General features: G+C 33.8%; 1 protein-coding gene across 1 annotated transcript; it reads left to right on the top strand.

Annotated features, from left to right (window-relative positions):
- The first annotated feature begins 7697 nt into the window (after window positions 1-7697).
- LOC126974962 (cyclin-K) lies at window positions 7698-11439 on the top strand. Its single transcript, XM_050822727.1, has 3 exons — window positions 7698-8294; window positions 8783-8969; window positions 10912-11439. Exons 1-3 carry the CDS (start codon window positions 7780-7782, stop codon window positions 11377-11379), a joined length of 1170 nt encoding a protein of 389 aa, XP_050678684.1. The 5' UTR covers window positions 7698-7779; the 3' UTR covers window positions 11380-11439.
- The last annotated feature ends 1200 nt before the right edge of the window (window positions 11440-12639 follow it).

Below are 12639 nucleotides of genomic sequence, written 5' to 3'. Positions count from 1 at the left end.
GTAAGTACAATAGCTGTATCATCAGCGTAGGATAGTATACGAGCACCTTCTACATTCATATTGCAGAGGTCATTTATATAAATTAAAAAAAGGGTAGGACCTAGAACACTGCCCTGTGGAACCCCAAAAGATACTATCGCGTCATCGCTAAGATTCTGACCAACCCTTACTCTTTGTGTCCTGTGAGATTGATAGCTTCTAAACAAATTAAGCTGTGTTCCTCTTATTCCGATCTCTAGTTTGTCCATTAGGTTTGGGATTGAGACGGTATCAAAGGCTTTTTTAAGGTCTAGGAATACAGAAATACACTGGTTACCTTTGTCTAATTGCTCTGTCACTAAAGTTGATAAAGAAGCTACTGCATCCTCTGTCGATTTACCTAGTCTAAACCCTAAATTCTAAAAGTGGAATTGAGAAAATATATCAAATTTATTTAATAATTGTACCAGCCTATTATTGAGTAGTATTTCTATTATCTTTGAGATACACGGTAAAACAGATATAGATCTATAGTTATTAATATCATTCTTATCCCCCTAAATGAATCGGTGTAATTATAGATCGCTTGAGGAGGTCGGGAAAAACACCTTTTTCAAAACATAAGTTATTAATTAAACATAAACATAAGTAAGCGAGATGAGTGATAACATGTACAACTTCATGACGTATGTGTTTCAAATAGCTCGTAGGTATGTTATCCCATCCCCCTGCACTAGATGACTTAAGACCAATTATAATTCTGTTTACCTACTCTACGTGTGCCTGCAGTAAGACCATAAAATGTAGTATTGATAGATTATTGTCATTCTTTAAGGGTTGCATAGTAGAGGTTGGAATTTGTTGGGCTAGTTGTGTACCAATGTTAACAAAATAATCGTTTATGAGATTCACCGATTCTGATGCAGTATTTTTTATGTTTATTAATTGTGAGTTTGAATTATTAGTTTTATTAGAATATGTAATGAATTTAATATTTTTCCACAATAGTTTATTATTGCTTATTGAGTTAGCTAAAAGATCCCTTTCTTATTTTCTTTTAAGTTTTTTTATTAAATTATTACAATAATTTCGGTATCTAGTATAGATTATTTTAAGTATTACGTTGTGCGGTTCCTGACGAAATTTTTTTGTAATTTGTTTCTATTTTTTATGCAGCGCAATATACCCAAAGTTATCAATGGTTTTAATTAATGTTTATTGTTTGGTGTTCTTATATTGGTGCTGTTAATTAAAATTGATTCTGTTAACATATTAATCAGCTTATCAGTCAGTAGGTTTGGATCATGACGGAATAGTAATTGAGGTAAATTTCGATCTATTAGATATTTAAGGGCCTTATCATAATCTATGATTGATTTCATTTTATGAGCATTATATTTTAATTTAAGTTTAGATAAACGTAAAAAGGTCGTAAAGTGGTCAGTAATAGAAGTATGGAGAATCGCTATATCTGCCGAAATATTCTTTTTATTAATTTTTAACATGAAATGATCTAAGCATGTTTTATCTCTGGTAGGTATTGTGTGTCCTGGGAGAAGCCCATGCGTTGCCAGCATATTTAGGTAGTTTAATCTATTCCTATGCTGTTGCGAAATTCTGTGACTTTATAAATAATATAAATATTTATATCACCAGTTCATACGATGTTTTTATGAGTTGTTAATGTACCGAGATGGGTACTTAGTGATTCTATAAATAGTATTAGTGTTAGTGTACGATGGGGAGCGATATATACCTAAGATTGTATTATTCAATATATCTACTTGCAGATATGATGCTTGAGATAATATGACTTCCTTAACTATGTCTGAGTTTTTCTTTAACATATATCGCTACTCCATCGTTTTGGTTATCCTGCCATGTGGTATGATATGCAAAGTAATTAGATATTTGCGGTCTTGGTTTATTTCTTTTAAGCCTGCATTCTGTCAAAATAATAACGTCAGTTTGAAATTTAAAATCTACCAAAGTTAGTAGAAAGTCGTCAAAGTTGCAATATATACTACGGATATTCTGTGATATAATAGTCAAATCATTTTTATTAACGTTTATTTACAGCCATTTTAAAATACTCTATTTTGTTTAAATAAGAGTGTCCGTTGAGTATCTTGTATATTCTTCTCACGCACTCTAACTTTTCCGAACATATGGTAGATTCAGTAATTTAAATTAAATATTTATAATGACGAACCAAATCGCTTAGTTGAAGCCTATTTCAATAAAGTTTATTTGTTTATTTGTGTTTTTCTCTCTTTGTGAGTGTACTTGCACGAAGACAGACAAATTCAAATTCAAATATTTTTATTCAAAATAGGATGTGACATCACTTATTGAAAGTCAAAAACTACCACCAATTCCAAAATAATGCCTCAGACCTGAGAAGAACGGGCGCAACAAACTCAGCAGGCTTTTTTTTCATCGAAATCATATCATTAAGAGAGTCATTTATGTTATAGTAACCTTTACCACACAAACGTTTTTTAACAATTCTTTTGAATAACGTAATACTTTTGTTTTGAACATTTTCTGGGATTTTGTTGTAAAAGTGTATACATCGCCCCACAAAAGACTTACAATAAATAAATATTTATTTAATTATATTTAAGTTTATATTGTGTAGAAATTGGATAAAACAAAACTTATACAATCTATTAAACAATTTATAGCTATTATAAATATTAAGTTAACGTTACCTGTCTGTATGTGGATATTTTATGGTATGGTAAGGTGCCTGGATAACTCATAGAGGTTTGTGATGATGAACCCCATCCCACCACAGGGCTGACGGTCTCCACTCCTAAGGGAATTTACATATATCTCTCATCGACTGATGTATATTTCCACTGCTTCATGATTTCGTCAGTTTCCTCTGCTGCTCCTGCCTAAGGCCGGCCACCAAAGCGGAAAGGAGACGAGACGATAGAAGATTAGTCGCGAAGCGGTCAGGTTATGTCCACCAAAGCGGTGAGACCTGTAGCGGGGACGAAATGTGAGCTGTGAGAGTTGGAAATCAGTCAACTGATATCTACGAAGGATAAAAAGTCATGTCGTTACAAAAGTTAAATTTTAATTTGCTTGAGGAAGGGAAATTAGAGGTTGAAGAAACAATTAATTCTTCAATATTTAAACTATCGACAGAAACTTAGATTCTGGATAAGAAACCATAACTTTTTTTTTCTGTGGCAACACTAAGGCATAGTTAGAAATTTAACATATCCCAATTAATTTTAATAAAAATAATTGTTTAATCATTTAATTTTGTGTTAATATCGAATTAATTTAGTAAAAAACATTAATAGAATCATATGTTATAAAATAATCAACAGTGTTAAGTGTATTATTATATAACTTTAGTTTTGTGCATCTCCCGTGATACGTCAGCAAAATGATGACCCGTGGAAACAAAGCCCGCCAAACCGAGGAACAGCTCCACCTAACCCTTGTGGAGCTCAAAAAGTACAAGGGTCAGTACGAACAGCTACCAAAAGAAAGGGATGACAACGAAATGGAGGTTATAGACATTATAAATAAAAATAAAAATTTAAAAACTGATCTATGTCAATTGCACATAGAAAACTCAAAGTTATTAGAGGAAATTAAAAACTTGCTAGCAATGTTCAATGAGTTTGAGCAGTATTGAAGTGAATATGATACCTTAGATCTGGTAGTGAAACTAAAATCCCAGCTATATAAGGCTGAAGATGTTATAAGATCCTTTAAAACAGCAGATCAAAGTTTCAAGACCTCTCAAGCCCAATGCCTTTTCAATGAGTTGGTTGGATGTGCCCCAGAAGTTGGTATGGACTCTGTGGCTTTCCAGCCAGCACATTTAAGCAAAAATAAATTAAAGAAATTAACAAGATTATGTAAACTTATTTTAAAAAAACATTAACATTGTTAATAAGAAATACATCACATGTGCTAAATTTTCTAAACTATACAGGGAAAGAAATCAACTGAAAATACAAGCTAAAGAACTCTGTATAGATTTGGAAAATATCAAAAAAGACTATAAGGAAAGTGTGAGCTCTCTTCAGGCTGAGTTACTAGCCTTACATCAAAAATCTGGATCATGTATCAAAACAATACGAGATTTCACAGAAAGATATAGCCGAAAACATCACTGCTATGGATGGATTGATTGAATTAAGTAACTATAATTCAGAGCGTTAGAACGCTCGACTACGGATGCAGGTGTTGAACTCATCAGAAATATTTTTGGGGCCTGGGAGGAATCACAGAATGCACTTGGTATCTTCTGTGATTCAACTAAGGCTTTTGATTGTGTTCAACATTCAACGCTGGTCAGGATGCTTTGTCACTATGGTATAAGAGGATCTGCACTCGATCTTCTGATCTTATATTTAAATAATAGGATTCAAAGGGTCGACGTCAATGGCAGGAGATCTCCTGGGACTCCTCTCGGTATGTGGGTACCAAAAAGGTATATTCTTGGACCCTTCCTCTTCCTAATTTATATAAATGATCTACCTAACCTTGTAGAAAAAAACACAAGGTGGTATTATGTGCAGATGACACTTCACTTATATTCAAAGTGAAACGAAGCCAAGTTTTATATGACGAAGTAAACAATGCTCTATCTGACATCGTGTACTGGTTTAGCGCGAATAACTTATTGTTAAATAGTCATAAAACCAAATATATTAAATTTGCCGCTCCAAATGTCAAAAATGTAGATGCGAATATTTTATTAAATGGAGAGGTGGTGAAACCAGTGGAATCTGCTGTATTTCTTGGCATTACTCTTGATTCCAAATTGCAATGGGGCCCCCATATTGAAGGATTGGTGAATAGGCTTAGTTCTGCAGCATATGCGGTTAAGAAAATTAGACGGTTAATTGACATAGATACGGCGCGAATAGTATACTTTAGCCATTTTCATAGTATTATGTCCTATGGTATATTGTTATGGGGTGTGCGGCCGATATTAATACCAACTTTGTGCTGCAGAAGAGGGCTATTCACGCGATTTATAAGCTAGGTGCTAAAGAATCATTAAGAGAAAAATTTAAGAAATAAATATTTTGACTGTTGCTTCTCAATACAATTTTGATAATGTTCTGTATGTTCATAAGCACATTGAGGAATATTCTAAAAACTGTGACATTCATAATGTTAACACGAGGAACAAACATAAACTTGTTATGCCTACTACTCGGTTGGGTCGAGTTAGTAAGTCTTTTGTTGGGCGATTTATATGCTTCTACAATATGATCCCAGAAAATGTACAAAACAAATGTGTTACGAAATTTAAAAGATTTGTTAAAAAACGTTTGTGTGGGAAAGGTTACTATAGCATAAACGATTTTCTTAATGACACCACGGACTGGGAATAAAGCGGACACCCACAGGCTCTTTAATTATAAATGTTTATTGTACGATATCACATTGTAATCCATATTTTATATTTAAAAAAAACGCTAAATTTCTTGCGCCCATTCTTCTCAGGTCTGAGGCAGTCTCTTTTGAATGGGTTATTAGAATAGTTATTGACGTTCAATAAGTGATTTTAATATCCGGGGAAATTCTTCATCAACTCCCAAAAAAGGGTCTCGTTAAATTAACGACCCTTATTAATTGTGCTACGTGCTGTGATTACGACATGTACCAGATCTGTGGAAAGTTGCTGAAGTTATTATGATTGCATAACCAGGAAAACCACCAAACGAAACAGCATCATACAGGCCAATTTCCCTGCTTCCTGTAATGTCCAAGCTTTTTGAGAAGTTGCTACTTAAACGGCTAAAGCCGATAATAGAGATTAAGAATCTAATTCCAGAGCACCAGATTGGTTTCCGCGAAAAACACTCAACCATAAATCAAGTGCATAGAATTACAAATATTATAGAAAAAGCCTAAGAAAACAAAGAAGTCTGCTCCACTTATTTATACTTATTTATTAATATTTCTGGATGTGGCGCAAGCTTTCGATAAAGTTTGGCATGAAGGCCTTATTTACAAGCTAAGAATGGCTTTACCAAAAGATATTCTTGAATCTTATATTACGAATAGATATTTTAGGATTCGACAAGAGGATGTCTGTTCAGAAATTAAGGAAATAAAAGCTGGAGTGCCTCAGGAAAGTGTATTAGGTCCGGTCCTGTACCTACTATACACAAATGACATTCCTGAAATAGAAAATAACGCTGTTGCGACCTTTGCTGATGATACTGCTCCAATGGGCGTGGGTTGTAACTATAAAGTTAAGTGGACTAAAAAGGAGAATTAAACTTAATGAAAGTAAATCTGTTCATGTAAACTTTAGTAATAAGAAACCATATTACGAGCCAGTTGACATTAATAAGAAAATAGTACCATACGAAAATACAGCTAGTTAAATATCTGGGCATAACTCTTGATGCAAAGCTCCGCTGGAAGGCTCACGTCAAGAAAAAAAGAGAACAATTAGAACTTCGTTTTAAAAATATGTACTGGCTTCTAGGAAGACACTCTAAGATGTCAGTACAAAATAAAGTTTTATTGTACAAGCAAGTCCTTATGCCTGTATGGACTTATGGGATCCAGCTGTACATACAACTCTTCCCGTAAATAAAAATTTTATCTTACATATTTTTCAAAGAGAACAAAGGCGTTAAGAGTACTTACTTATTTTTATAATTCAATAAAAAATTCAGTGGAAAAAAAGCGTAAAATTACTTCCGTTTCAGTCTGATGCCATTGCATGGCGATGTATTCACGATTATTTTTTCTGTAAATATGATTTTTTTAATGAACATTGACGTATCTATTCACAGACATTTCTTTAAAAAAAATGTCTAATGAAGAGATCGCGTAATTTAAAATAGAAATTTTCTAAATAAGTATTAACTTTTACTGACAGCCTGTATAAGTGAAATGACACATTTTTTCAATAAAAAATGGATTCGACAGATTACTAAATAAAAAGATATACCAACTTAAATAGTTTTTTCGCTCTCCTGTAAAACATACTTTTTACACTTATGCTTTTGTTCATCTCAAGGTACGATATCATATATGTAAGTTATGCCCGATATAAATACGCAGACCGTTAATATCGAATAAAATAAGTAAGTATTTGATTTCTTTCAGACTAATTAATCTTCGTTCAGTTCAATGAAAATGGGTGATATTTTTTACTAACGCCGTACGAAATTTTTATTGAGAACAAACTACCCACAACTTTTAAAATAACAGCTTTAGAAATATTATGTCCTGTTAACGAAGGCCTACAAATTTTTATTTTTATAATATATTCTTGGATAATTTAAGACAAGTAATGAAAACAGGCCAGGCTTACTACTTTCGTGTGCGTGACAAGCTACATCTTACACTCGCGATTTGTATGTCACTTTGTGTTAGTGTGCATTCATTACTCAATATAGAGGTTAACTGTCAACCTCAATGTTTTCACAGCTGTCACAGTCTATCTAAACGTATAAATGATCTTAGAGTATATTATTTACGGCTTAAGAAACAAGTCTCTGCTTTCTTCATTATAATATTAAGAGAAAAAGTAAGTAAGTAAGTAAGTAAGTTTTATTTACACTTTCTAGGTTCTGGCATAGCCTATTATTATTGTGATTAGTTGGCTATTGTTTTGCCTTGTTTCTTTTTTTTTAAACAAACAAAATCTTGACACCGTCAATAACTGTCAACGTCAAGTGCAGACTGCAGACGTCAGAGCAATCATCATTCCTCAGTTGTGAATTGCAAATAAATGGCGGTGGTGTTTAACGACAAGTCAAATAGATTTTTATAGTAAATAAACTATTTAATATGCCCTATTGGTATTACGATAAAAAGGACTTATTGAATACACCGTCATTTCGTGATGGAATCCTCAATGAAGCGGAGAACCGGTACAGGAAGGAGGGCGCAAGATTTATCATTGACACGGGTTCGAAGATGGACTTAGGTTATAATACAGTGGCGACTGGTGTTGTTTATTTTCATCGTTTTTACATGTTCCATTCTTTTCGGACATTCCCAAGGTACATCACAGCGTGCTGCTGCCTCTTTCTGGCGGGCAAAGTTGAAGAGACGCCCAAGAAATGTAAGGATATAATAAAAGTAGCTAAATCTTTATTGACTGAACAAAAGTTTGGTATATTTGGTGAGGATCCTAAAGAAGAAGTTATGACACTAGAGAGGATCTTACTGCAGACGATTAAATTTGATTTGCAAGTGGAACATCCTTATGGATATCTCTTGAAATATGCTAAGTGCCTTAAAGGAGACAAGGCTAAATTACAAAAAATGGTACAAATGGCTTGGACTTTTGTCAATGATAGGTGAGTCAAGACTATGTCAAATTATTTAACTGACCAGTTCAGTGTTATTTTGTTGTTGTCATTGCTCCATGTAATTGGTAAAAAAGTAATAACTTTTCTTAGTTCAAAAGTTATTCAATAAATTATTCCATCAACATTGATAGTAACAGTTTTGAGTACACCTTTAAATTACCTAATATAATAATGTTAATGATTAGAGAGTTAACATATTATTTATTCTACTATATATAGTTGTTATCTGTTGTTATTAGTTACAGAATATATATATAATATAGCAGAATTTTTGGTAACTTATTTTTGTATCTATATGTGAAAACCAAGCTTCTTCAACTGAGAACAGTTTATACACTCTTGATAGAGCATTCCAGAAGCGGAAACCAAACTAGAGAAATGTATATAACATAAGCTTCATTTAAAGTTTTTTAAATTGCATTGATTTTCATCTGATAATTTTCTTTTTCTGACTCGATTTCCAATATAATTTTCAGTTTGTGTACAACTTTATGTCTGCAATGGGAGCCAGAAGTCATTGCTGTGGCTTTGATGTTCCTAGCAGGCAAGCTGAGCAAGTTTGATGTGGTAGATTGGAATGGGAGGATACCCAAACACAACGCTTGGTGGGACATGTTTGTGGAGGATATTACTATGGAATTGCTAGAGGATATTTGCCATCAGGTAGTATAATATTACCAATAAATATATATTTATTTACTTGCTTTATAACATATTTGATCATATATTAAAGAGGGTGGTGCTACAATTACGGTTGCCAATCATACGCAAAACTAGAGTATTGTGAGAGCATGTTTCCAAGGAAGAGCAATCCTAGACTAAGGGAACATGATATGAAGCTAGAATATCAATTAGCATCATCAAATCCATTGAAACACTTTCGGACCAACAGAGTCGTTAATATATGGAATAGCTTGCCCAAGGATGTGGTTAAATCAAAATCTGTTAATCAGTTTAAGAATAGACTGGACAAACATTTGGATAGATATGGCAAATGATAAAGACGCATCAGCGAAAGCTGCTTAGTATACTATAAATAATAATAATAATTGTATTCTATATCATGTAGGCATACTCTATAACACTAATAGAGTATGCTAAAATACTCTTATTTAAACAATGTTAACTATACTCGTATACCCCGTCAGTGGCTAAGCTGCCACAAAGTGTGTGGCACAGTCTTCAGCTGCCGCACTTTACCGACGCCAAGGTCAACGGGCTCGGGTTACAATAAAATTTGTTGCTTTTGAAGTGTTTGGGCTTGTTCATAAAAACGAACATCATTGCTTTTGTTATTAAACAAGCTAGTGCTTTGTTAGATAACATAAACAATATATACTGCATAATTTAAACAAATTTCCTTTAAAGTATGGCTGTCATGCATTTTTTATGATTTTTTTAGATTTACCTACAGATTACATTTCAATTATCACTAATGAATGTAGTAATTTTTTATAACTAAAACATACTTCTAACTTCCTAATTAGTCATAGAATAGTTACTTAAACATCATAGATAATACAAAAAAGAATTTTTAAATTGACTGCTACAGATAATTTTTACGGCTGACCGCATTTTGACGGCTTGTCGTATTTTACACAGATAAAGTTTTAAAATTAAATATTTTTTCTTTTATAGTATGTGAAATTACCTTTCTTGTGGTATAATAGCCACCCATGTAATATTATGCAAACCCATTTTATTTTTATAAATAAATTATATTTCAAAATATACAAATAAAAAATACTCTCTTTTGGAAGTGCATACTCTTTATTTACCTCCTTTGAAATCAGATATACTCAATTTTTTCTAATAAAAATTGGCAACCCTAGCTACAGTAGTAACATTTAATAAACACATGGGTAGAACTAATAATAATAATTGCCTTCTATTATTATAAAAACTACACCTAATACATGCCTCTTATCTAATTACTTAATTGTCTGTGCCTCTGGGCAAAGGCCTCCCCTGTTCTTCTCCACTCTTTTTTTATTTGCAGATAGTCTAATCCAGGTTCTTCCAGCCATTTTCACTATTTCGTCTTCCCATCTTCTAATTTGCCTACCTCTATTACTCTTCCATGTAGTGGTAGTTTTGTTCCATTTATCGGGTCCTCTCATGATGGAAACCTGTTTCCAGCCTATTTCCATTTTAGACTCTTTAAAGCATAAGCAACATCGGCTACTCTACTTTTGTCTGTCAAATTTTTATTACTTATCTATAAGATAAGTAAAACAGGTAGAACTACTTAACCGTAATCATAAGAAATTCAAAATTCAATGAAATAAATCAATTTTTCATAATATCATTTTGGAACAATCTGTAAGAAATCTAGTAGCCATGGCTAGCGTAGGCACTGACATCTACTTCATGCCATCTTATAAGTAAGTAAGTGCCATGTAAGGAAGGGTGATTAAAATTTTCTTTCAAAAATCTTTAAAAAAAAAAATTTGTAAAGCCAAAATTTATTTGTATGCCATGCCTTACATGTTAAGAGAGTGTATGTTTCAAACTGTATGCAATATTTTGCAAACATTGCACGCCTGTTACGCCTACTTGGCCTATGGGTTTGTTTGACTTAACATGTTGATGTTAATTGTTGCAGGTGCTAGATTTATATTCCCCACAAACACAGCAGACCGGTAGTGACTCACCACCCAATCAACCTCCAGCTAAGCAGCCAAAAAACGAGAAGAAGCCCTCCGTTACACCGCCCACTTCCGCATCGCCTATCGCCGTTGTTAGCAAACCCGTTCTTACACCAATCAAGAATGGAGCTGATATTAAAATCGAACCCCCCAAAGTAGATATGAGATTTAGTTATCCTGCATATCCTCCGCTCTATCCCCCAATGTATAACGCACCCCCTCCAGCAATTCCAGCACCTAGGTTACCAATACCACCTGGGCCGCCAATAATCCCATATTCTGAACCTCCCCCTGCAAATAGGTTTCCTCCAGTTAATGTTCCTCCTCCAAATTATTATGCTGGGATGCCGGCACGACCACTGCCACCTCGTGGACCCATTCCCCCGGGACCTCCCCCGCCGCGACCTTATTATCCACCACCGTAACGGAGGCGCTTGTTAAGTTAGGATATAATTTTTTACTGAAATATAATAATTATAGACAAATCTCGAGTTGTTTTATTAATTTTTATTGACAAAAAAGTAGATTTGAGCTTTACATAATATGTTGCAGGATCTAACATTTTATTCAATGAATGCATTTATAGTTGCCTTTTTACCTATAATATATATACATGTATATTTAGAGCTAAGAGCCAGTGTTATATATATATATAACTGGCGATACAATAGTGATGCCGGTTTAGAGTTACGATATCGGATATGTTTTTTGACGTTTTTTGGACAAGGGAGAAGTCGAAACATGCTTTAGGTATTTCTTGGGATTGGTTAAAGACGTAAGGCGACACATTTTGTTTAATAATGAAAATAAAACCTAATATCATAATATGTTTCACCCATGAGCAATACCAGAGCTTAAGATATGCGGTGCCGGCGTTGAGATGGGAATATGCTTGAACTTGAAGTCGTATGGAAAACCAAATAATTTAATATACAATATTATTTAATATTGACACTACACAAAATCCTGTACTATGGGTAAAAAACAAGGTAATATTTAATATACTTAAATATTCTAGACTCTGAAACAAATATCCATATTCATCATATAACTATTTACACCTACCGGGATTCGAACCCGGGACCACTAGCTCAGTAGGAAGGGTCACAAGCCACTGGGATGTATGAGTCCATAAAGTTAATTGTTTGTTGGAAATAAGCTTTAAAAAAATAAAAGAAAAAGGCTAGTAAAGCGTCCTCCTTTAAATCTCTTGAAGATGGCGATTTGTGAATATTGTCGTTGACGTCATACAGACTAACATACGAGGGCAGGACTGAAAATTTCAGGATTCAAGGAAGTGACACAACATTACTATTTAAAAATGTATTTATTGCTTTTCGAAGTATTCTCCGCGAAATTTGACACATTTTTCCATACGATGGAACCAATCATTGAAGCAACCATTCCATTCGGAAGTTGGGGTCTCCAAAATGGCCGTTTTGTGGGCGCTCAACAGCTTCTTCAGGTGATGAAAATCTCTGACCACGCAATTTATTCTATATTTTAGGGAAAGTATACAAATCATTAGGGCATAGGTCGGGGCTGTACGGCGGATGATCTAATAATTCTATGTTTTATAATTTATTGCTCTCTTTTGTTCTGTGCGCAGTGTGAGAACTCGCATTGTCGTGATGGAGGATGACGCGGCGATTGCAGTTCTCTTTACGGAGTTCAAAAACGACCTG

Source organism: Leptidea sinapis, chromosome 34 (assembly GCF_905404315.1).
Source record: "Leptidea sinapis chromosome 34, ilLepSina1.1, whole genome shotgun sequence".
In the NCBI taxonomy this organism is placed as follows: domain Eukaryota; kingdom Metazoa; phylum Arthropoda; class Insecta; order Lepidoptera; family Pieridae; genus Leptidea; species Leptidea sinapis.
The sequence above is the reverse complement of the archived record's forward strand: the minus strand, read 5'-3'. Positions and strand labels throughout refer to the sequence as shown.

What these genes read in the sequence shown, in the direction of transcription:
- LOC126974962 (XM_050822727.1), top strand. Translation starts at nt 7,780, where the DNA reads ATGCCCTATTGGTATTACGATAAAAAGGACTTATTGAATACACCGTCA. An exon ending in TGGACTTTTGTCAATGATAG is followed by an intron (nt 8,295 to 8,782) that starts GTGAGTCAAGAC and finishes TATAATTTTCAG; the next exon opens with TTTGTGTACAACTTTATGTC. An exon ending in TAGAGGATATTTGCCATCAG is followed by an intron (nt 8,970 to 10,911) that starts GTAGTATAATAT and finishes TAATTGTTGCAG; the next exon opens with GTGCTAGATTTATATTCCCC.